The sequence below is a fragment of the Phoca vitulina genome, unplaced genomic scaffold, assembly GCF_004348235.1.
Source record: "Phoca vitulina isolate PV1807 unplaced genomic scaffold, GSC_HSeal_1.0 scaffold2, whole genome shotgun sequence".
Classification (NCBI taxonomy): Eukaryota; Metazoa; Chordata; class Mammalia; order Carnivora; family Phocidae; genus Phoca; species Phoca vitulina.
The window spans coordinates 82326221-82352348 of NW_022589705.1; the positions used below are offsets into that span (position 1 = coordinate 82326221).

General features: G+C 39.2%; 1 protein-coding gene across 1 annotated transcript in view; it reads right to left on the bottom strand.

Annotated features, from left to right (window-relative positions):
* Positions 1-26128, bottom strand: part of MACO1 (macoilin 1) — a 57554-nt gene that overhangs the window by 24196 nt on the left and 7230 nt on the right. The window contains exons 2-6 of the mRNA XM_032390991.1: positions 18886-19027; positions 17365-17491; positions 12337-12460; positions 10832-11010; positions 9075-9576 (exon numbers count right to left, since the gene is read on the bottom strand). Coding sequence (XP_032246882.1) covers positions 9075-9576; positions 10832-11010; positions 12337-12460; positions 17365-17491; positions 18886-19027 — 1074 coding nt within the window. The remainder of the gene's footprint in view (positions 1-9074; positions 9577-10831; positions 11011-12336; positions 12461-17364; positions 17492-18885; positions 19028-26128) is intronic.

Sequence of the window (26128 nt, forward strand, 5' to 3'; positions counted from 1 at the left end):
TGGAGGGTGTGTGTGTGGGGGGGTCATAAGGGCAACAGTCTTTTCCAGTTCATTATTCTGATCTGTTACAACGCTCTACCAAGAGAGGTGAAATGTACCTTATGAGACAGAAGAGCTGTCATTCTTCCCATAAAAGAGAAACTAAAACTTGTTCTAGTCCTGAGAGTCCCGGCTGGCTAGGAAAAAGGTCTCAGAGATTTGCAAATACTGAATGCCCACACTGGCTGTCAAGGATTCAAACAGCTAGTTTCTAAATGATAGCGTGAGTAACATTTAAAGAATATAGTTCCTTTTCCTTGGAGTACCTCCCCCTTCAGGGAATCCACCGCTAATCCCCTTAGCTGGAAATCTCAATTCATTATGTGCCAGCAGGGATACTGACTCAGAATTTAACACAAGGTTTTATAGTAATTCCTTCTAAATTCTAGAGAGGAAACTTTCCAATTGTCTAACTAGAAATCCCTGTTTTGTTAGAATAAACTCTTAGTACTCAACATAAAAATGTTTCTAACGTGGACTCCCTGCCCCAAATAATTTGTGTTATTTCATAATTTAGTTACCCATACAATATAATTATCTTCTTTGATCACCTGGATATGAAGACATTAGGTAAACTGCTGACTTAAATTCACTGATGCCTAGTTTCTTAAGAGCTACATCGTTTTCAAGTCACAAACTAGCCCTGTTCAAGTATAAAATTATCATGCTTCTATTACCACATTTATATCTCAGAATATTATAGTTTTAAATCACTGCAATGGTTAATATAAACTCTGAATATATTGTGAATTAATATAAACAGAGCCAACCAAGTAAAACCTATAGGTGCCGTACATATTGTAAGCATGGCAGAAATGGAAATAAATCATGTCTGCTCAGAGGCAATGCTACCCAAACATGAATCAAAAACATTTTTTCGGGGCGCCTGGGTGGCTCAGTCGTTAAGCGTCTGCCTTCGGCTCAGGTCATGATCCCAGGGTCCTGGGATCGAGCCCCGCATCGGGCTCCCTGCTCGGCGGGAAGCCTGCTTCTCCCTCTCCCACTCCCCCTGCTTGTGTTCCCTCTCTTGCTGTGTCTCTGTCAAATAAATAAAATCTTTAAAAAAGATGTGGCCAAGGTGTGGATTGTGCCTAGATTCCCTGGCCCTGAAGCACAACCAACCCACTGCCAGAGCAAATGGCTTTTTTCTGAGAGCAGTTCCTCGGAGGAGTTTCCTCTCTTTGTCCCTTGTAACTTCCAGAAATTCTTGAACCTCCTGCACAGCCTTAGAAAATAGTATTGGGTACCTGGGTGGCTCAATCGGTTAAGCGTCCCGACTCTTGATTTTGACTCAGGTCATGATCTCAGGGTCGTGACATGGAGCCCCACGTGGGGCTTTGCACTCAGTGGGGAGCCTGCTTGAGATTCTCGCTCTCCCTCTGCCCTCCCAACACCCCCCACCCCGTTCTTTCTCTCTATAATAATAAAATACTCAAAAATAATTAAAAAAATAAATTTTTAAAGAAGAGTATTGACAGAGTACTAAATTTCAAAACTTCCTAGGAAATACCAAGGAAAGGGGCTTAGGGTGGAAACTATTCTATTTTTTAGAAATCAGACTGATAACAACCTACTCAGGAGCAACAAATAGTGGGACACTGGATGTTGGTGCCTGGCCTGGTCTGATGTAACATTTAGCTTTTCTAATTTCAAAAGCCTCTCTCAGCTGCACGGCAACTCAACTTGAACTACACTGCACTGCACTTAGTGAGGCTCAGCTTTTTCTCCCCCCTCTCTTTCTAATATTTTCCCTGCACAAAGCTAATACTCATTCAACAAGTATTTATTATCTACTCTGTGTACCATGGCAGATAAGAGAAAAGGAGGTCCCTAACCTCACTGAGCTTACATTCTATTATGGATATAACAAGCCTGTGTAAAAATTCACACTATATAGAAATGGACAATGTAGGAAGTAAATATCCCCTATAATCAACTACAATTGACTGTCTGGTAGATACTATTTCAAATAATTTTTTGTGTACCGAGAACTACATCCACCCTTATTTTGTAATGGCCCCATAATATATAATGTTTTGCTACTTCCTCCCCTTTAACAATCAATCTTGGAGTCTTTCCATTACCTTCTTTTAAGATGGATTTCCATCTTTCAAGAGAATCCTTTGTAACCTTTCCTATTCACACCACTGTGATTCCCCACTAAGGACTCTTCAGGCCTTTGGGGAGGGCTGCAATAGTCCATAAAAATGCCATCTCCCCTGGGGCACCTGTCCCAGGGACTGCTCATAGGCTCTACCTCCTGAATTGACTGCTCTGTCTTGTTTCTTCCCCATAGTCAGGTCTCAGCTTTGGCATGTATTCCTGCTTTGTGCCTACAATCTTGGGTTCCATGCACAGACTCTCTTCCCCACCTTCTGTTGTAACTTGGCACCAGCAAGTTCCTTGCCCTTCCTTGTCCCTGGAGCTAGGAGCTAGCCCTGCCCACTCCTAACCCTGAGATGGGCAAGTACCTGGATAGCTTTCTACAAGGGACAGGAAAGATGGATAGTTGTTAGAAGAACTGATGTCTCTTTGTTCTTCTGGTGTATAGCATCTGCCCCTAATTTTCCTTGTTGCTTTGAAAAGCTTTTCTAAGATGACAAAATAGGAGTTTCTTGGATTCTCTCTTCGCATAGGTCTTTTTTAGTTATTCACACCAAGTCATACTGAATCCACGGATTATTAAAAATCAGTACCCAAAAATATGGCCCTTTATTTTCAAAGGATATATAATTTTTAGTTGTGCATAGACATCTTGAAATGTAGGGAAATGAAATATAGGAAGTACTATAAACAGTCTCCTGTTGTCGGTGCACCTGGGTGGCTCAGTGGGTTAAGCGTCTGCCTTGGGCTCAGGTCATGATCCCAGGGTCCTGGGATTGAGCCCCGAGTTGGGCTCCCCGCTTCGTGGGGAGTCTGCTTCTCACTCTCTCTCTCTCTCTGCCCGCTCCTGCTCACTCGCTCTATCTCTCAAATAAATAAATAAAATATTTAAAAAAAAGAACAAACAAAAAACTGTCTTCTGTTGTTTTTTCCCAAAGAGCAAGACCACACTAGGGAGGCTTATATAAGTCAGAGGTTATACAACAATCTCAAATGATAGTATTTGGAAGACAAGATTAAATTCAGAAATACAAAATGCTGTGAACTGCTCGTCAAACCAAATTTGGGCAATCTGTGCCACCAGGAAGTCCAGTCAAAGGGGAAAGCCAGCTGTTTTTAGCTGGCTACTTTTGTCCCCCCTTTTGAAGAGAAATCTAAAATCATAAAAACAAATACAGGTTTATTTGGGCTAGAAAGTGGAATGAAGAGTAACGACATTCTGCTCGCCCACCAGCTTAAACCAGAAAGAGAGGAGTCACAAACACATGACAGCCTGCTAAAACACAATACTAATTGATATACTCATTGATGGACTAGAACATTATATAGCCCATTTAATAAAATACGTTATCATCAATCTATATGTTCCAGAACAATTTCTCTAAGATCCAGATCTGGTCATGTAAGTTAATCCCTGGGCATGAATGTTCAATACTCCTCAGTATAAGTGAATGAATTAGAATTTCTTAAAGTGCTTCTCTATCCCTCCCCTCTCCTCCCTTCCCTCTGAGGCAGGGCCACTACTTGCTTAGAGATTATCTGAAAAATCCTGATAAACATTTTCTCTTCTATCTCCCCCCTCCCCCGACCCCCGATTTCAAGCCTCCAAATAAGCAGAATTATATGAACAAACTAAAGTATAAGTGACTATATTTTGGGGTGCTTAAAATAACCAAATAAATGTAGAGGAATGAAAGAGTGAGTATTCAATATAGTATAGCTTTTCCCAGATTTCCATGTTTCCCTGAAGAGAAGGCTCTCCCTGGCTCCCTTGCTTCAAACTTTCTCCAGAACTTACTCTCATGGCAATGCCCAAACCCCAGGATCCCAGGCCTCCCAAGCTGTCACTAGTGGCCTCTCCTCAGGGTAAGCTGATGGTTACATCCCTGGTCTCAAGTCTTCCTGTTCAGGGCCCTTAGGTTTGCAGGTGACAAGTTAAGCCTACTCCAGAATTACCCCTCCCGAACAGGCAAATTCCATGCTGGGTGGTTCTGGGCTGTCTGAACCAGAGTAACTCCCAAGCTAGCTCTAATCAGAATTGGAATTCTCAGAGACTCTGTAAGCTTTCAAGGGTATGAGTGGATAGCCCCTTTATGTTCAGAGATTAAGTACGCCCTTGTGTCTTTGGGCAAGAACAAGAATTTTAAAAACACTTTAGAACAGCATCTCTCTATAAAAAAGGAAATGGATGAATTCTGAATAATTCATGAACTAGTAATACATGAATTCTGAAGTTCTAGGCATTTCTTCTATAGATTTTGGCCATGAGAGCTTAAAATCTAGGTCTGGTGCCAATCTTTGAGCCAGCTTTAGTTGTATGAAAATTTAAAACAAAAAAAATATAAAGTAGAAAAATAAAGCAGGTTGATAAACCTCTTTAAAGCAGTGTGGTTAGAACAAAAAAGGCAGAAGTCAAGAAGCAACTTCGGGCTGGTCCTGGCACTGCTACTGTAGCTTGGTCACCTGGACTAGCCATTTAATCCTCCAGGGCTCCTTTACTTCACTGATAAAAAGACAAGGTTGGGGAGGCTGGTCTAGATGCCTCTGAGAACTCTTCCATCTCCAAAAAAATAATCACCATTCTAAATCCTACTCAGTTTTGTTAAATGCACCTCTGCTCGGCAAACTGTGGATACTTTTCCTTTGTGAATCTTCATACCAGATACTATGCAACTACATTAAAGTCAAACGTGATCTCTTATTAAGAACAAGTGCTAAAAATAAAAAAGATGAATCTTCTGTCTTGGGTACAAAAAAGAGACTAGAAATGAATCAAGAAGAGACTTTTGTTTCAACATTTCTACAGAATATGGATCACTTTACATCTTGTAGTCAGTTTTAAATTCTCTTCCTTGACCAGGAAACTGAAACAAATAACAATCAGCAAGAACTCCTCCAGTCTTGGGCTGTATCTGAGAGGGAGCTTCATGCCAAGTGCACAGAGCACCGTCGTCTCTTCTGCTTGCAGGCCCTGAAACTGCAGGAAAGCACCTCAGGTGTCACCCTGACCTGCCCCATCTTCCAGTGACGGCTGAAGGAGCTCACGGACCTGCCATGGATTATTCCACATCAAGGGAAAAGAGGGTGAAGCTAAGTTGGCAAAATGATTTCGGTATAATTTTTTTAAGATTTTATTTATTTCTTTGAGAGAAGAGAGCAAGCGCGAACGGGGAGGGGCCGAGGGGGAGGGAGAAAGAATCTGAAGCAGACTCCAAAATGAGTGCACAGCCTGACTGCGGGCTTGATCCCATGACTGCTGTGAATCACGACCTGAGCCGAAACCAAGAGTCAGACGCTTAACCAACTGCGCCACCCAGGCGCCCCTCAATATAATTTAAGTGAAAAAAGCTAGATACAAAAACTATACAAATGCTAGGGCCACAGCGATAGAAGTTTCGTCGGTGAAACGAACATAGAACAAAATTTTAATAGTGATTCGTGTCATGTGGTGGGACTATTCCCCCTTTCCTCTGCCTAAATTTTCTGTAATTTTTTTGATATTTAAAATGTTTTAAAATTGACCACTGAAGAAAAAAAATTTAGCAAATCTCATTCTAATTTACGTTATTCCCAGCACTTAGTAAAATAACTGATCTTCCACACTGCTTTTTCTGTTTTTATCTAGAATTTTCTCAGGTCAGAATTTAAAATATTTTGGCTACCCACATTACACATCTGTTTCTAAATATCTCGGGTAAAGAGCTCAAAAATCAAGCTGGCAGAGATCAGGTCATTTTGTAAGATGTATTTTTCAAACAAAAAGAGGACTTTGGGCTGGCTTTCGCAAGTTCCCAAACTCTCCCTGGGCAGGATCCGACAGGCAACACTTATTCCCGGGTCCCACTTTCCCCCACCTTCCTTAACCTTCGCAGGCTATCAGCATCCTTTTCCGTGCAGGGCTGGAGGGTTAGTATCTTCACCTTTACAGGCCACACGGCCTCTGTCGCCGCTACTCAACTGCAACTGTAGCACAAAAGCAGCCACGGATGCGGGCGCCTGGCTGGCTCAGTGCGGTGAGGCCCCCAACTCTTGGTTTCGGCTCGGGTCGTGAGATCCAGCCCCACTTCGGGCTCAGAGCTCAGTGGGGGGTCAGCTTGACATTGTCTCTCTCCTTCTCCCACTGCTCGCCTCCCCACCTTGCCCCACACGCACGCTCTCTCTCAAGTAAATAAATCTTAAAACAAAAAAACAAAAGCAGCCACAGACGCTACATAAATGAATGAGCGTGGCTGTGTTCCAGTAAAACTATTATTTACAAAAACAGGCAGGGGGCCAGATTTGGCCTGTGTGCAGTCATTTGCCAACCTGTGGTCTACAGCACACTGGAGAGCATCCATGGGGCTCAGAGGGATGGAGAAAAGACCTGAAGGACTACTTGCTCCTTCTAAGGAATGGCTGTCAAACCTTTTCACAGCCACACCAATCTACCAGAATTCTCTTTGAAAGTGGTACTGATGAATTTTTCCCCCAGAAGTCACAGAATTGGTTCCTCAAATATAGCAGTTCTCAACCACGATACCTACAGAATAATACCTATAGAATGTTTTGCAATTAATTTACTATTAATAATACAGTACTGGTTTTTCAAATGATTTTTTAAAAAACATTTATAAAACAGGAAGCAGTCAATCAGTCTTCTCCCAACAGCCAGCCTGGCCCGTACACAATCCTGGGCGTGTCTGCGGTAGCTAAGGGCTCGCGTACACACTTTTAGCCTGTGTATGTTTGCATCAGAAGGAGCCTTACAGGGCGCTGCATCCAGCCCCTCTCCATCTTAAGATAACCAACCCATTCTCTAGCTAACAACTCAAACAGGTCAGGTTTGGATCAGTTATAGTCTTAACTAATATCCATCAAAGCATACATGAAGTCAAACAAGAGGAAATGGGAGATAGCCAAGAAGGGCAAGAGGAAATGTGATAAGGCCTCCTACAAGCTGAATAATTTGCTCACATACTCTTCTTTTTATAAATTTCCATTGTCATTCATCTTAGAAAAATTGGAAAATGCATGAAAGTAAAAAGAAAAATTAAAGCCCCAATACTATCATGAGGCAATAACTATTGTTATCATTTTAGTTCCTTTCGCTCCAAATTATTTTTCTGTGTCTATTAGGGGAAAAAAAAGATGTTTTTGATAAAACTGCTTTTTACTCTCTTCATTATTATGTCATGAGCTCTTCCCTATATTGTTTAATATGGCTCAAAAATGTGATTTTTGTAATGTCTATATTAAAAGTCCATCAAATGGATGGACCATATTTTATTTAAATTCTCCCCTGTTGTCAGGTATTTATATCATCTCCCTATTTTTTAGAATACATTAGAAGTTGAAAATAATCCTATGGAAGCTTACAACACTATTTACACATAATATTTTCTATTTATGTATTTGACAGCAGATATTCCCTAGAACAGAGTAATGTCTGGGGCCCTCCAGATCAAGGCACATCAGAGTACGTTAGTGACCACAGGAAGAGGCATACAACCCAGGATGAGACATGGGGGCACTGGACCCACGCACAGGAAAACTGGCCACCTGAGTCCTTGCACTTCTTTACTAAAGGCAGGTTAGGTGGTAGAGTCAATCAACGTTGGAACTGTGGTCCACGTGAGATACTGTCACGAGACTGAGCCTCGTCTGCTCTCTCTGCAAAACCCAACAGAGGAAAACTGTTTTGCCTTGACTGCTATTATTAAAACTGTGTAGGAGAAAGGAGGTTAAAAAGCTTGTGGCCCATGTTTTGTTTATAGCATACAGTAAATTTGTGGGACATTTCCTTTGAAATAGAAGGTCAACTAATTGGTCTTGCTCCCATGGGTGCCTGGAGGAGGGCTCTCTGCTGAGTGTTTTCTCTGCAGGGCATCATGGGCAGAATGTCATTAACGAACAGAGGTGGATGTCAGCCTGGCAGCGTCAACAGCATGGAACGCTTCTACAAGTGCTGGGGGCTCGGAAACCTCTGGAGCCTTTAGCGGTAGGTAGAACCCAAATATATTTCCCTTAATCTCGCTGCCAGTCAGAAAATTCAAACAAATGAATAATCTAGTTCATATAATTTATAATGCTGGAAACCTGCCCTCCTAGAATAAATTGTCTGCTCTTAATTAAGCCAAAGGAAAAGGGATATAAGATAACTTAGCGGAGGGAGGGAGTTTTAAGTGTCCTCTCGAGTTACACATAAAAAACACTCCAGTTCAGATCCCACTTTCCATATTGAAAGATATGAGGTAAAAGGAACACATGTATATTTTAGAAAATATAAAAAACACAGCAAAATTAAGGCTGAGCCAGTCAAGGTAATGCAACAATGTTATTCTTTTACTTAAAGATGGGAAAAGGAACATTTCTGATTAAAATTTAAATCTCACATTGTATTTACCTATGGGATTTTTAGAAATTACTTTTCAAACCTAATTTTCCCAGAATTATCTGGGATATAATTCACATTTTAAGTGGAATAACAAAAGCAAGCACAAGGTGGTAAGGACAACTCTCTCCACACCAGCCCCACCCCATCTTCTGTACCTTTCTGACAAAGAGCTGCGCACGAACAGGACATGGACTCTTCGCTTTGTGTCTATGCCACAAGAACTTTGGTATGCAAACAGAAAAGGACCAGCACTACAGATACGTCTCTCAACACCACAGGAGGAATCAAGTTACATGTGAATTGGTCAAATGCGCACAGAAATCACCGTCACCTCTTACTCCGAACACTGGAAAGAGCTGGAGTCAATGCTTCAGGACAATGGCACCAGGGGGCCAACAAAGCCATGCGAGATAAACACTAAAATGTCAAATCCCACAGAGTTATTAGTCACAGTATCTGATCACAACCAAGGCCTACAGGCCTGTATGGAAGTATCTGGTTTTCAAGACCTAAGTCAACTTTACTGGAAAGTGGTGTGGAGGACACAGCACGCACTTACCTTACCAGTGCATCTGGTTTGCTTAGCTGGTTATTAGGAATACAGTTTTCCATTAAGTCCTTGTGTGTACTTGGGCTCTTGCTCGGGCATTTTTGCTTCTTCTCGTTTTTACTAGATGAGGAAGGAATGCTCCCATTTGTGGCGCTATGACTGCGAGGTGAGGAGTTCACAACTCCACTGGCATTTTTGTAATTTTTTGAGGAAGCAGTGCATGAGTCCTCTTTCAAGAGATTTTCTGTACTTCCCACAAGATCATTATTTAATCTTTTACTATTGATATGGTTTTCCATATACTCAATTTCTTGTATTTTCGAGTCTACAGGTTGTAGAATATTGTTGTTGTTTATTCCAAGGTTGTGTTTTTTGGCATCCTTGTCCTTTTCTTTCCCTTTTTCTCGGTATTCTATCTCTGGCAAAGTTGTGGAGAGTTTTTTGTTGGCTGGGATACCTCCGTTGTGGTGTATAAGGATCGAGGAATCCATATCAGGCAATCCTTTGGCTGCTACAATACCAAAAACAAACCAACAAACAAAAAAACCCACACCGGAATATTTAGTTGTATAAAAACACAGCACAGATTGATTCAACAAACTGCATTATCTACACTTAGAGACTCACTATATCAATTTGCAAACTCATTGAGAAGCAATAACCACACCACATTATGCTAACTTCAAGAAGCAAATCCAGATAAATTTGAGAAGCTGCCCATTTAGAAAATCACCATCATTTATAAACACCAAGCCATTATAGTTTGGACCTTGAAAAAAGATGAGGCTTTTTTATAATTAAATCATACTTAGCAGTCAAATCAAACTTGTCTATCACTGGGATGAAGAAAGAGCACACAGGCAGGTCAGACTCTTAAGTGGCCATATTTTAAGAGATGCTAACCAAACTGTTAATAACTTCACTGAAAAAACAGCAATTAAATGAAACAAAAGAAGAGGTGTGATGTTAGGATATAGGGCATTACCCTTTTCTTGACTCTAGCATTAAGGTAATAAGAAGTCTGTGTCATTTACTAGACCACTCGAAAAGAATTTTCTGTATGAGGTCTACACAGTCCAGTTTGTCCAAGTCTACTTGAAGAGATTTTTGAACCATACCAGAAAATAAGATTTTGGTATATATGAACTAAAAACATGACTCCAAACTTCCAACTCTCAAATCAAAGAAAACTGATACTGCTGTCAATTCAGCTACTGAATTGGATATATGCTCATTAGAGAGATCCTGTTAGAAAAAGTTCACTTTAAGATCCACATTGCATTATATGAGCCATTTAAAATGGGACCTACCTACCTTTGCTCTATTCAGAAGAATTTTAACTTATAAAACAATTGTTTCTGTCTACCTCTCGATCTTGCTTATACTTTGGTTCTTGGCTTGCCTCAACTACAAAGTCACAGAGTTATATATACATTGCTACTGAGAACAAATATTTTAAAATATTTATAACAAAGTATTGAAATATAAAATAAGCTATAAAAATAAAATATATAAAAATAATAAAATAAAATAAACATAGTAAATAAAAGCACATGGTCTTCACACACGAGGTAGAAAACCCCCACACCCTGTATTTCATGACCAAACAAAGCAATGGCCCTGAAAGGGAACACCAGAAAACAGGAAAATCCTTGGTCATCTTCCAAAGTCCTACCAACGCTGCCAGGGGAAAAAAAAATTCTACTGATAGCAACAAAATAATGACTAATCTACCGAGCCAACACAACGTTAGGGTAAAGACCTACCTTCCTCGGCCTCTTTTTCTTGCTTCTGTAGCATCTGTTGCTCAGGGGGGAGAGCTTGTTGAAGAAGCTGCATGTAAAATTCATTCTCTTTTTGCACTTCCTTCTGCTTCCTTAACCGCATTTTGTAGCTTACATAACTTTTGAAGCCAAAGCCCAAAGTCACCACAGGGTACCCAATGCTAGAAAGAAGAAAATCTAGCCAGTTTTTGCCAGTAAAAAACAAACAACACATGCATCAAGCACATGAGGACATCTAGGACTGAAATTAAGAAATAAATTCTAGATGATAATGGTATTAGAGCACTTAGTAAACACATAAATATATGGGATGTCTGCTGTGGAAATGAGAGGCAGCCGGCACACAGAACACCCCCAGGGAGCAGCAGGACTGCTAGACCATGAGAGGCTGCCCACCAGACTCCAGCATTCTTCAAACCAACTCAAGAACTTAACCCAGTGAGTGCTGGATACAGTGGCTAATGTCTTTGATTAACACCGAAGTCCCTTGTGCATTATTAGAACTTGGCCATCTGTATGCTTTTAAGAACTAACAGGGTGGAGATTTTATGAGTGGGTAAAAGTAAACACTGTAAGTGTTAGAAAATCAAAACGGACACATATTCATTTTTAATACCACAGCCAGGGTCAAATTCAGGTGACTACTTTATTCTTGCTGCCTGAGGGGTATTGTCAACCAGCTGTTCCTGAAAAATCAGTTCATAAATACTCTGTCATACATAAATTCAAGAATCATTTAAATGAGGATTGATATTATCAGTGCCAATATTTGTTTTGTAGTACCAAGTTAAACCAGCTGCACTTGTAACTCTAACCTCTGGGATAAAAAGTTGAAATATTTTCATTCAACTCATCAGTCTGTCTAATATCATTTCAAAGCCTCTGCAAACACTGTCAAAACTCATATTCAGCTTCATTAACATTCAAACTTATAAATTATAATTAGTCTAAATGTGATCTCACTACAAATTTAAAGTGACAAGTTTTATTGACCAAGTTTACTTAATTCACTTGCTTGTGAAAAGACTTTAAAATATTGGAAACTATATCTTTTTAGTTGATACCTGTTTATTTTGGTTTCTGCCATAAATATTAGCAAAAATTAAGTCAGTTCATTTAAGCTTCATGAAATAGCCATACATTTCATCAAGGCATTTTAGAATCATTATCTGATTATAATAAAAATAGATAACATTTATCAGACACCTTTGTGCTTGAAATTAAGTTAAATACTTTACATATATCCCCACATTTCCTCTTTCCCATGACCCCACAAGACAGGTCCCTAAAACACAGGTGAGACAGCTAAGGCTTAGAGAGGGTGACAGGCCCAAGGCAACAATGCTGTTAGGGGAAAGAGCTGGGGTTCAAACACTCATCTGCCTGAATAGAGGGCTCATGCAAAATCTCTAAAAAAAAAATTTATAATTGAACTTACCATTCTACATTGAACTGAATTATAGATTAAGAATACACATAATACTCACCAGTGAGCAGCAAATGGACGACAAAGGTCTACATGAAAATTTTTGAGATCTTTAAATCTAATTGCTGCTTCAATATAAACAAAGAGTATCCAGAGGGACACTGTGGGCAAACACACTCCCCTTTCTGTGGGAAAGCAGCAGAGAGACAAGCATCAGTGATACATTAAACTAACATAACAGATGGGTTGTTTGGGAGACTAGTTCAACTACCATAACTTTCTTATTTTTTTTTAAGTATAGTTGACACACAATGTTACATTAGTTTCATGTGTACAACATAGTGATTCAACTTCCCTATATGTTATGTTGTGCTCACCACAAGTGTAGTTACCATCTGTCACCACACAACCCTATTACAATATCACTGACTATATTCCTTATGCTGTGCCTTTTACTCCCGTGACTTACTCATTCCATAACTGGAATCCTGTACCTCCCTCCCCTTCACCCATGTTGCCCCTCCCCCCATGCTCCTTCCCTCTGGCGACCATCACTTTGTTCTCTCAACTACAGCAACTTTCATTAAGACTTCAAACTAATTAAAAAGCAATATGGTTCAGGGGCACGTGGGCAGCTCAGTCAGTTAAGTGTCCGACTCTTGATTTTGGCTCAGGTAATGATCTCAGGGCCGTGAGATCAAACCCCATGTCGGGCTCTGCGCTCAGCAGTGTCTGGTTGAGATTCTCTCTCCCTCTCCCTCTACCCCTCCCCACACTCTAGCTCATGCTCTCTCTCTCTCAAAATAAATAAATATATCTTTAAAAATAAAAAGGAATATGATCCAAACTGAAAGCTTTTATATGACAAAAGATGTGATGGAACCATAGACAAAAATAAAAGACAAACATTCTGGCAAAAAATATTTACAATATGTAAAAGAAAGGAGTCAGAGCCCTACCATACAAAGAGCTCCTACAAATCAATAAAAAGACAACTGAAGAAAAGAATTTGCAAATTATAAAAGAAAAATATAGATGGCTAAAAAACATATGAAAAGATGCTCAACTTCACCACTGATTAGGGAGATACAAATGTTTCAAAAATGAGATTCCATTTTTTTTTAACCTACCAGATAAGCAAAATTTAAAAGACAGGTAGTATAGGGAGGGTAGGGCAAAGGGTTCATTCTCATACTTGGCAAAAATATAAATTGGGGCAACATTTTTAGAAGGCAGTTTGTCAGTATAATTAAATTTAAAATATTATACATTTGACCCAGAAATTCCAATTCCAGGAATCTACCCTATAGAAATATTAAAAAAAAGCCCTGGAATAAATGTATAAGAATATTCACTATATTATCATTTGCAATAGCAAAAAATGTAGAATTATTTTAAATGTGTATCAACAGAGAACTGTTTATGATAAATCTGTATAATAAAAGATGCAGCTTTTCAAAAGAATGATCTGTACTAACATGTAAAAAAAAATAAATTCTGAAGAATGAGTTATTGCACAAAGAAATGTTTCTGACATTTAAGTTTTGTTCTACAATTTTCTTTTAAAAGATTTTATTTATTTATTTGAGAGAGAGAGAGAGACAGAGACAGAGAGAGCACAAGCAGGGAGAGAGGCAGAGGGAGAGGGAGAAGCAGACTCCTCGCTGACCCGGGAGACAGACAGACAGACGAGGGGCTCAATCCCAGGACCTGCAGATCATGATCTGAGCCAAAGGCAGACGCTTAACCATCTGAGCCACCCAGGCACCCCTGTTCTACAAATTTTTTTTCTTAACTACAAGCTTATATTTCTTTTATAATTAAAAACAATTTTGGGGAGTGCCCAGGTGGTTCAGTCAGTTAAGCATCTGCCTTTGGCTCAGGTCATGATCCCAGGGTCCTGGGATGGAGCCCTGCATTAGGCTCCCTGCTCAGTGAGGAGCCTGCTTCTCTCTCTGCCTGCCGCTCCCCCTGGTTGTGCGCATTCTCTCTCTCTCTCTCTGACAAATAAAATCTTTTTAAAAAAATAAAAAATAAAAACAATTTTCAAGGGAGTAAAAAGCAACTTGCAATAGAATAAATAAGATACAAATAACGAGGTAATTTTCATTGATTTTTAGAATCAAAATCTGCAGGCTAGGTTTATCTATGTCAGGACATGATTAATAATGGGATTTTTTTTTTTTTTAATGAAGATGGACTACATAGGCATGAGGTCCAATAACTCTGGAAAGAGCTCCTTTGAGACTATTTAAGGCAAGCGAGTTACAGAAGAGAGAATAGAGAGTCAGGGGAGGGAAATCAGTGATCTGAAGGACTAAATAGCTTTTTACTAAGGATCTTTGGGATGAAACAAAAGAAAAATCATGGCATCTTGGAACTACAAAGATCATTTAGTCCAACCTCCTTATCATACTGAAGAGTAAAGTAAGGCCCAGAGTTTATACAAATTGGGTCCAAGTTCACAGAGATAATCCTGGGTCTGCTCCTAAGGAGAACTTAAATCCCCTTAGACCTAGTCCATGCAGTAAGAAAACGCTAAAAGCTCTGTGAAGGCAGCGAATGGCCTCAACCATTCTTATAGATTTAACATACAAAAAAAGGGGCATTTTCACAGTGTACGAAGATAAATAGCAACTCTTAGGATAATGCATTTTCAAATTCATTGCAAAATGCATTTTCAAAAATTTATATTCTCTAACTCCCTGTATTAATTTCTGAAGTTATCATATACATAATCACATTACAGAAAAAAATAGAAATTTTTGGACAAAATACCTGTATTTCTACACTTATCAAATAATAAAATTACGTTGAAAATATTTTTGAGCAAGTGAATCATGTTGTACATACAGTTTTGTATTCTGTTTTTTTCCCTCTTAACAGCAAGGAAGTTTATGATATAATCATTCTTTTGTGGCAATATATAATTGCATCAACGATTCCTAATAAACTTAAGAATTTTAAATTTTAACAAATGATAAGAGAAATTATTCCCAAGTTATATAAACTGTACTTAGATCTCTTCGGCCCAATAGGAACACAAAGTTTGCTTTGTTTATTTGAATATTAATCATTCCAAATTAAAACATACTTCACAACTTAGCTATTCCAACATTTCTGAGCCTAGGGCTAAAGAGAGGCCAGTATCACTTATGATATTCGCTTCACTGCTGCTCTGTGGGTCACCCACTGAACTCATTCCCAGTAGGTTCTGTTAATAGTTATAGGAGTTGTTTTTTCCAAACTACTAAGACATTATTAAAGTAATTTAGGAAATCATTATAGTTCATCAGAGTCATGGATTGTTAAGCTGGAAGGCTCCCCTAAACATTATCTAGATTATTCCACCATCTTATGACAAAGAAGAAACTGATGGGGTGCCTGGGTGGCTCAGTAGGTTAGGCAGCCGACTCTTTATTTGGGCTCAGGTCATGATCTCAGGGTCATGGGATCCAGCCCTGTGTCAGTCTCCTTGCTCAGCAGGGAGTCTGCTGGAGATCCTCTCTCTCCCTCTGCCCCTCCCCCCCAAATAAATAAATAAATCTTAAAAAAAAAGAAGAAACTGAGACCTAGACAGAATGACAAGTGTAAATGGCAACTCACTTGAAACTAAGACCCAGGACAAGAAAATACAAGGAAAAACTAAAGTATGAAAAAAATCACTTTAATTAGAGGAAAGCAGACTGAGGAACTGTCGTGTTAGCTTTAGGAAGAAGGGAGAGGACTGTGTGGCTCCACTCTAGTCAGAACGTACCAGAAACAGCACATTTTGGTGAAGAGAACCACTAAAGAACTAGGGAGATCAGGATGGTGAAAGTGCTTCAAATAACATATAAGGAAAAGCTGATGAAACCAGAGATGTTGTGCCTACAGACAAGACGGCCTGAGAGGATATGACAGTGTCTTTAAATCTCTACAAAAATGTTAACCATGGATGGGAGACCACACTCCTTTCGTGTGGCTCCAATGCAGGCATGCAGTGTTGGGGCTTGAGGGGATGGTCTGTAGACCCCTTGAATCTGAAGGCAAAGTGTTGTACACTTCCCTATGCTTGTGGGGGAAAGCCTCCTTATATCCTCTAAGAGATAAACAAACCCCAAAACAGTCAAGATGTACTGGGTCAAAAGTGTAAGGAGGATAATTCTGGCTCAGTATCAGGAAGAACTTTCTATTACAGCTGCTCCAAAAGCTGAGTTCCTTGTCACTGTGGCCTTTTAATCAGAGACTAAATCACTATGTGTCAGGGATGCTGTGAGGATTCTTATACCAAATAAGGGTTCAACAAAATGACCTCAGACATTCCTTTCAAAGCTGAAACTCCAGGAACATTTTTCCTATGTGGAACATCGCTGTCTACGAGTCTACCTAAACATAAATCATTTCAACTTAAAAAAAAAAAAAAATCTTCATAATGAGAATAGGTCATTGAGATGCCTACAATTGAGATGTCAAATCATAAAGACTTAAACTTTTCATTTAATAATGAAAAAAATATAAAATATATTTTAGAGGTATAATCTATTAGGAAAAGGCCACTTAAAAATGTCCACATGGGGGGCACCTGGGTGGCTCAGTTGGTTAGGCCTCTGCCTTAAGCTCAAGTCATGATCCTGGAGTCTGGGGATCAGCCCCCGCATTGGGCTCCCTGCTCAGTGGGGAGTCTGCTTCTCCCTCTGACTCTCCCCCCTCTCATACTCTCTTTCCACTCTATCTCTCAAATAAATAAATAAAATCTTTAAAAAAGAAAAAATGTCCACATGAGCACCTGGGTGGCTCAGTCGGTTAAGTGTCTACCTTCAGCTCAGGTCATGATCCCAGGGTCCTGGGATTAAGTCCCGCATCAGGCTCCCAGCTCAGCGGGGAGTTTTAGTCTCCCTCTGCCCCTCCTCCCACCCCGCCCGTGCTCTCTCTCTCTCTCCCTCTCTTTCTCTCTCGTGTGTGCATGCGCACGCAAAAATAAATAAATAAATCTTTTAAAAAATGTCCAAATTAAACTCAACTCTAAATAATGTAGTCAAAGAAATCATTACATTAAAAAAGTTTGAATCCAAGATTTCTATCCATCTAAGAAGCCATTAAGACTTACCTGTATGCCATACATACTGAACCCATACATATGTGCTAGCAGCAAAAAAAAGCCATTGTATGGGGATGAACAGCAGACATATTATATTTGATGTGAAAGCTACACAAACAAAAAATACTGAGAAGGCCTAAAGGAAAAAACAAAACAAAATTAAAAACTCATCTTAGAACTTGTTATTTTCAAACAGATTATTAAAAGCATGTTGAACAAAATCTCTGAAATTGACATGCAAGAACTATAGAGCAAGTGACAACAGGGAATTTTAAACATATAAAAACCACTATGTAAAAAGTAGAGGTTAATTCAATATTAAAAAGTAATCCTATTTATGTCCTCAAATCAAGAAGAACTGGACCAGAACACGCTGAGTTGGGTCCCAATGAGTTCATTTGGACTCCGCAGGTGGGTTACCTAAAACTAGAATTTTAACACAGAAAAGGTTCCTCTCTCCTCTTAAAACATTCCTAAAGAGCCTCATTCGTGAAGAACCGGCTGTTGGAGCACAAATGAACCACGACAGTAAGAATTATGCTGATGTTAAGGATTTAAATAATGCAGCCTTTCTCTGGACACACCACTAGGTATTCCCAAGAGGACATGAGCCCGAAGCCATCTTTTTGAGGCTCTGGATTTCTGAGTGGAAGAGTTCCAGGTATAAAGTGTAGCCAGAGGACACAAGAGAACTGCAGATCAACCAGGGGAACAAGCCCAGGCCTATGCCCTTGCTCTAACCCAGTAGCTTTCAAAACATAGTTTGGGGATTCCCAGGGTCAGTGGGGCGGTGTGGGGGGGTGTCTCTGAGATCCTTTCAGTGGGTCTTCCAGGTCAACACCATTTTCCTAACAATATTAAGATGGCATCTGCCTTTTTCATGCTCATTCACTTAGGACTAAGGTGGCTTTTTCGAGAAGCTACATGATACGTGATATTGCAATCCACTGAGTTCAGACGCAGATATGAAAATGCAGCTGCCTTCCATTAAGCCAGACATTAAAGACATTTGCAAAAATGTAGTCAATCTTCTAATTTTTTTGTTTTGGAAAATATAGTTATTTTTCATTTAAAAATGTAATTTACATTAACATGTAATGGGCTTGTTATTATTTTTAAGTGAATTAATAAGCACATAAATTTGTTTTCAGTTTTGATTTCTAATATAGTAAATATGGATAGATCTAACCCAGATAAATAAAAGCTCCTCGGAATCCTCAGTAGTTTTTAAGAGTTTAGCGGGGCCCTGAGACCACAAAGTTTGAGAACCACTGCTCTAACTCTAACCCAATCACTAACATGGTGATAGGGCTCCAGAAATACTTCAGAGTAGGACTGGGTAATTATTGCTTCCTTCACTACTCTGTTTCCCTCCCAAGCTCTTTGTCCCTCCCCTTCTTTTCATTGGAATGGTAGAGAAGGGTGGGTGAGGTATAATGATTTGATAGTGGGTTTTTTTATCATCAGTTACTAAAGATTTTCTTAGAAAATTAAACCCCTTAGACTTGAAAAACATATTAATAAACATACCAGTCCCTGGTATCTGAAGGAATCATAGACGCTCCTGATGAAAAGCCAAAACGGCCACAGGTATTCAAATCTGAACTCCAGGACAAAATCTGCCAGGAGGACAAGTGCCCACACTACCAGGAATTTCAGGTATAAAAATGTACTGCAAAGCATAAAAATAGAGAATTAATTCAAGGTCATTGGTGAAGCACTAGAAAAAGAAAATGCACTGCTTTCTTTGAGAGACAAAAATATCTTCACATACCATGAAAATAACGGCAATAAAGGACAGAGGGAGATGTTGCTACAACCCACCTAAATTTTAAAAGCTCTGCCATTCACTCTGAGACCCACAACTATCAAAGTAAGATGATGACCAAAAATGCTTAATTCTATCTAAGATGGAAAAAAATTTTACATTTCACCACTATTTTAAAATGTGCTAAGTGTCTGATTTAAAATACTGCAACACTCTCAAAATTACAGCTTTCCAGCTCTTCTTCATTAGAAGAAAATGTCATGGTTGAAAGCCTTCGAATTTGCTGTTTGCCCACCCCTCTACATCTGTTTGAAGAGTCTTTGAAATTCTTGATGCACATCCCTACATGCTTGAAGGATTCTGTCTTTTTCCCTCTTTTCTCCTCTTGCCTTTCTGTGTGGTATTCACCTGTATTAACCAAAGGACATCCCCAAACAGAAACTAACGTAGGGAGCAGTTGCCAATTACTACTATGGGTTGTGAGAACACAAAATGTACATTAAAGAAAAAAATCCTAAAGTATCCTAGCCTTGCTCTAGCTAAGATGTAAATGTGTGCTTCCAGCTCCCTCTGGATTTATGTTAAGTAGAAGCAGACTTTGATAAGCCAGGCAGGACACATATTTAACCACTGCAGTAGCTCAAAACAAGGTAAGGACATGGATTAAAATCTCAAAGTCCATTCTTCTAGTTCATGAGTTGTACAATTGATAATAGAAGCCTTCAGATTAATAAGCCCCTTACTAATAAGCCCCTAATTCTATGTCCTTAACGCAGGCAATTCTGGAGCAGGTTAAGTTTAGGCATTAAAAAAAAAAAAAAAAAAAAGGTTTTCTTAGCTATAGATTGGAAATACCTAAAATTTACTTTGATTTGGGCCAGAGCCTTGTACGCTGCTTTGTAATACAAACATTCCAATATTGATGTGATTACATTAGCTGTTTGAATATACACCATCAACAACAAAATCAAGACTTTAATAAATCATTTTTAAGTATATTAAAATAAGCTACAAAAAAATTATAAACTTGGGGTGGGCGGCAGACAACAAAAGCAAGATCCAGCACTGAGGATTCTTTCTGTGCCCTCTGAAGCCACAAGGGTAAAAAGATGTCAAGAACGGACAGGTATGACCCTCGATGATACAGTAGCATAATGAGACATTATCTGCAGCTAGGGGCAATTTCTAATACTAACTCTTGGTAGAACTTCTTAGGGCTTGATAATAAGTTTCGATTAAGAGGTTTGCTATACAATCAAGGAACCCAAGGCAAACCAGAAGAAAACAGGCAAGTCCCACCTTTTAGTTTCATTTCACTAGAATCATATTAGCCAGATGAAGATGGGGCCCTCGTTCTCACCCATCAAAAATCCATCACTGACCCAGTGGAGAGCAAGGCATATTTTACTAGAAGGAACAGCTGAGTCATGTCGGCATTCGGGAACACAAATCTAGTTTCAAACTAGATTTTCAAGCTGCTTGGCTTTAAAACTGAAAGGTTTTTCCTTGTCTCTAGAACTGTTTCTAGGCACATATGGAAATGTTTTTACCTCTCCAATGAACACTTTTCCCCATGGGGCTGCCTCTGGATGAGGTGAATGAGATGCGGGGAGTATATCATCGTGTGCAGTCATCACCACTCCCCAGGTGGAGAAGGTAGAGTACTACCAACTGTCTCTGCCCCAAATGCTTCCAAGGCATGGCAGGATCCCAGTCTAGCAGGCAATGTTCTGTTGCACTATTTAGATAGCATTATCCAAAGAATGACAGCCTACTGAATAGCTTTTAATAGCCCAATCATTTAAACCAAAGGCAATACAGAAATGATCATCTTTGTAACAATGACTACTCTTTTTCAAGTCTGTGACTTCAAGAGAGTTCCTTTTTATATATTTCAGTTCTTTTCAAAAAAACTGCTCTCGTACTTTCATGTTCCTTGACACCCAGCTCTTACTGAGTCACAGTTTAGAAGTACAGATATCTAAGGAAACTTGACCTTTCACAAACATATGCCATACCCTCAACTTTCCTCAGGCTCCCCTTTTAGGTGGCCCTGCCTCTAAAAATCAAGAGGCAACCTAATTAACAAATTAGATTTTACAAGTTTTGCAAAAGGAGTTCTAGAGCTTAGTCGCACAATCATGCGAATATATATATTGTTCCTGAACTGTACACTTAAAAATGGCTAAGATGCTGAATTTTACATTATGTGTTTGCCCACACTTTTAAATGTAAATAAATAAATAATTCTTTACTCATCTTTTAAAAAAAAGTTGATTTTACTTTAGGACTAGTACTGAATTCTATTGATTCATTTCTGCCTTCAGGGTTTTAGAAAGCTTAAGACAGTTGCCTGATTCAGTATTCACTTAGTCCTCTGTATCAGTAACTTATGCTTATTATTCTTCTATAGGTACATGTAAAAAAGTTAAAAGACAAGTAACCTAAAATGACTGCTTATCAGTACCCTAATTCCTTTCCTTCCATGTTCTGAAGGTCATAAGATTTTGCCAAATCCAAAGAAATGACATTCTACTGGGGAGAGAAAGTTAGGTTTTAAGCCATTATAGCATTCCAAAATATTTCTTTTAAACCATGAAGAGAATGTGATCAAATATAAAATATTTTTATACATACAGTTCACAACATGGTTCATAACTTGATGTTACTTTCTCTGATCCAAACACATTTATGAATAACTATAAAATATCTTGAACAAAAATTTAAAGCATAACTACAATGAAAAGATATTTTCCATAGTAATATAATCGAACAAGGGCAGACCAATAATGTCTTTTGATGGTCTTATATGCTTCTGTTCTGGATGCCAGTGAAATTAAGAAGAGACGTGTGATTATTAGGCTTAATGGTGGTGATTCTTTCAAAGGGGTTATTAACTATAAGTTTCTTTCCCCTCCTCCATTCTATTCCTACCCTTGCCATTTACAACCATTTTTAACCTGAATCTATTTGGCAATACTCTTCACCTATGGATTAATGATTAATCATCTATGATTAATGAGAAGTAGTATTGAACATTTTTCTTTTTCCAAGTAAAGTGCACCTTCTTTCTAGTACCACTAGCTGCTATCATGTAGATCATTTTTGGAGCCCACATAATTACCATGAGTGTGGCCATCAATCCTCAGTACCTGACCTTTTCCCTAGGCAGACTAATGGCCATTTAGTTCACTTGGTCCTCACCACAGAAATGACTCTGTAGAAGATTTCACTGGCTGTGCTAGTGGCCATCTATCTCAATCCCTAGCTTTCCTGTCTTCTCTGGAATAGCAACTGTGAATTGCTTTTAGCTTTCAGTATGTGGCATGATACTTCTTAAACCAAACTGCCGTCTTCTCTGTTATCAAATACCTCTCCCTACTCCACATCACCTCTAGAATAGTCATCCAGCCTCTTGTCCAGCCCATACTCCTACTGAAATCAGATGTGTAATTATAGTCCTGCTACTCAAAGTGTGGTCCATGGACCAGCATCATCAGCATCACTATGAGCTTTTTAGAACAACAGTATTTCAGGGCCCATCCCAGACCTATTTCATCTAAGCCTGCATTTTCACCGGATCCCTAGACCATTTGTCTGTACATTAAAACTTGAGAAGTACTGGTCCATGGTATAAACTTCTCATTGTCATGGAACCTCCACTGAATTCCACAGTGTCTCAGAAATTAAACAACTATCTACTTAAATAATCAATACTTATCTCCAAACCCTTAGTTCTCCTTCCCTCAATTGGGAACACTGTTCAGGGTTGATTCTTCCATTTTCTTACTTTTCTATCTGAGTCACAGACAAGATCCCCACCTAAGTACAATTTAACCAAATGAAGCACTTCTGCTACTATACCCATCCTTCAGCACACAACACAGACATCATGTCATTAAAAAAGGCCTCCCTGATCCCAAAGTAAACACTGTTACCCCATTATATGCTCACATAGCATCCCGTACTGTAAGAACATTTAATCACAGTTATAAATAAATAGTATTTTATTTAATTAACTATTTAGATGTAAAGTCCACAAGAACAAAAGAGCTGCCTATTTTGTTCCCTACTTTATCCTCAGTGCCTGGCAGAGCACCCTGCACACTACAAAAACTCAACAAATATTTGTTGAATGAATGGCCTGCAATGCACAAGAGTGTTTAGGATTGACAGTAAGGCCTTTACCAGAGTACACACTTAAAATGAAGGTAGACAGAGAAATCATGCACAGATGACTGGGAAGGGTGTCTGAATAAAGCAACATCAACAAAAGAAACAAATACAGCTTCTGCTCCGAAGATTACCATGTACCTGCTCCCAATCTGTTGTGGTCTTCAATAGGAAGAAATGAATCTAATCAGCCTTGCTCTGTGTACCAGACTATCACTCCATTTGGCCTGCCTGCCACTGGCTCGGCCTGCAGTGGGGGTTCTCAAAGTGTCTTCTATTTAGCCTAACATTAAAGAAATCTGCAAAAATGTAAAGCCACACCACTCTTCTCATGGATTTATTATTTTTATATCAGCTTGTAATTATTATTTAAAATGTGTCTGTCTCAATTTCTAATACAGTAAATATTGATAGATATAACCCATATAAACCCAGAGTGGAAAGAGGTCCCGAGACAAAAATAATTGAGAAATGGTGGACTACAGAAAGTTGTGCACAGCATCAAGATAAAACGGCCTCGCCCCTGCTGCTAGGTTCTGCACCTGCCTCCCAGTGTGCAATCCAGACAGGAGGATGCCTGAGAAGACCTAAGCTACTCCTTATTTCTCTTTTCTATTCTAGGCCTCTTGCAGACTGCCAAGAGAACCTTTCGAGTGTCAATTACACACACACACACACACACACAGCCACTGCAATGACAAATCTAGCATAAAATATGCCCAATTTAGAAAGCATAAAGAAAACCTAGAATAAGAAATCACTTAAAAAAGCTTTTAAGAATTGTGTGGTGGGGTGCCTGGTGGCGCGGTCCATGAAGCGACCGACTCTTGGACCAACTCTTGGTTTCGGCTGGGGTCATGAGCTGGGGGTGGTAAGATCGAGCCCCGAGCCCCGAGCCCCACGCCCTGCGCAAGGTTCAGTGGAAGGTCTGCTTGGGATTTTCCCTCCCCCTGGCCCTCCCAACCACCCCCCTCCCATGCACACACTCTCTCTCTAAAATAAATAAATAAATCTTTAAAAAAAGAATTGTGTGGTATAGTGTTTTTACAAAGGATCACATAGACTGCAGAGATATCAAGGACAGGTACTGTAACTTAACACAGTTGGAGAATTTAGAGTTTTGGAAATTCTGCTTCAAAAACACTTTCATCTAAAAAAAACAAACAAACCACACCACTTTTGACAGTGTGGACTCTGTGAGGTTTGGGATGGGGGGCTGCAGAAGCACGTGAGGAGAAAGAGAACAACCCACAGGATTACACTTCACATCTTCAGCAGTAGTAATCATCTACCTAATCACACCTTACACTTACATCATATGTGCAATTTTTCCAAATGCTTTCATATTAATTATCTCATTTTAGCCTTACAACTGTGAAATAAGCAGGGCAGTTATTACCCTTTCATAGGAAAGAAACCTGAGGAACCAGGAAGTGAGAGGCTGCGGAGCACTGTTGAAAGAGCACAGAAACAGGAGTCTGGAGACCACAGAGAAGTGAATCCTACGTGGAATGCTGTGCTGCTGCTAAAAAAGTAAATGAATACATTTCCATGGAAAGAAATGGAGAAGAGATTAAGTGAGGAGAAAAGCCAAAAAACTTTTATGTAAACTGGAATCGTACTTTTGTTAAGGGAGAAATACACACGTTTGCTTATATAGAAAAAAAGAAAAAAATGATACTTAAAAATTATATAACAGTGATCATCCCAGAGCAGGAGTACTAAGGTCTGGTGCATTATGCTAATACACTATCACGTTAATTTTTGCATACCAAGTGTGTTACTTTTATTTTTTTTAACTCTTCATTTTGAAATAACTTTGGACTTACAGAAAAGTTGCATGAATAGTACAAAGAGTTCCCTTATATTTTTCACTCAGAATGCACAATGACATTTTATCACGTTCTTGATATCATTCTCTCCCTATATATGTTTTATTGGTTTTTTTAAAATCAAAGTCAGGAAATTAACATTGATATGTTACTATTATTTGATCTAGACACCTTATTCAAATTTCAGTAATTATTTCACTAACGTCCTTTATTTTTTTAAAAGATTTATTTATTTATTTTGGGGGGGGGAGGACAGAGGGGGAGGGAGAGAGAGAATCTCAAGCAGACTCCCCGCTCAGCATGGAGACTGACACGGGGCTTGATCTGAGATCATGACCTGAGCCGAAACCAAGAGTCAGATACTCAACCGACTGAGCCACCCAGGCGCCCCTCACTAATGTCCTTTAAAGCAACAGATAAATAGATAGAGCTCGATCAATCAATAGGACCCTGGTCCGATCACATTTTGCACTGTTGTCATATCTATACTGTTTTTTTAAAAATTATTATTTAATAGACATTCTCTTTTTGAGAAGGAAAAAAGGTTCCTGGTACCTGTTGCTTCACCTGGAAAATGAAGACAATGACACTTGCTCTCCGTGTAGCAGAAAGTCTGAGAGTATCATATGAGTTCTTACACATAAACATCACTCAGAAACAATGAAGTGGCACAATACTGTACAACAGAAAGAGGACAGACTCTAGGGTTAGACTCATATGGGCCTCTATCAAGTAACCAAACCTGGGGCAACTGTGGTTTCCTCACATCTGAAACTGAAGCTAATACCCTTACTGGAACAAAATAAGACAATGAAGAAAAGATAATAATAGCAGTAACAGCAAATAACTTTATGAGCAATTATCTGTGTCAGGCACGATGCTAAGTTTTTTATGTCACTTATCTCAATTATCCTTATAGCAGTCCTATAAAGTAGGTGGTATTATTTACCATCCTCATTTTACAGATGAGAAAACTGAGGGCTAAAGCAAGTAAGTGACT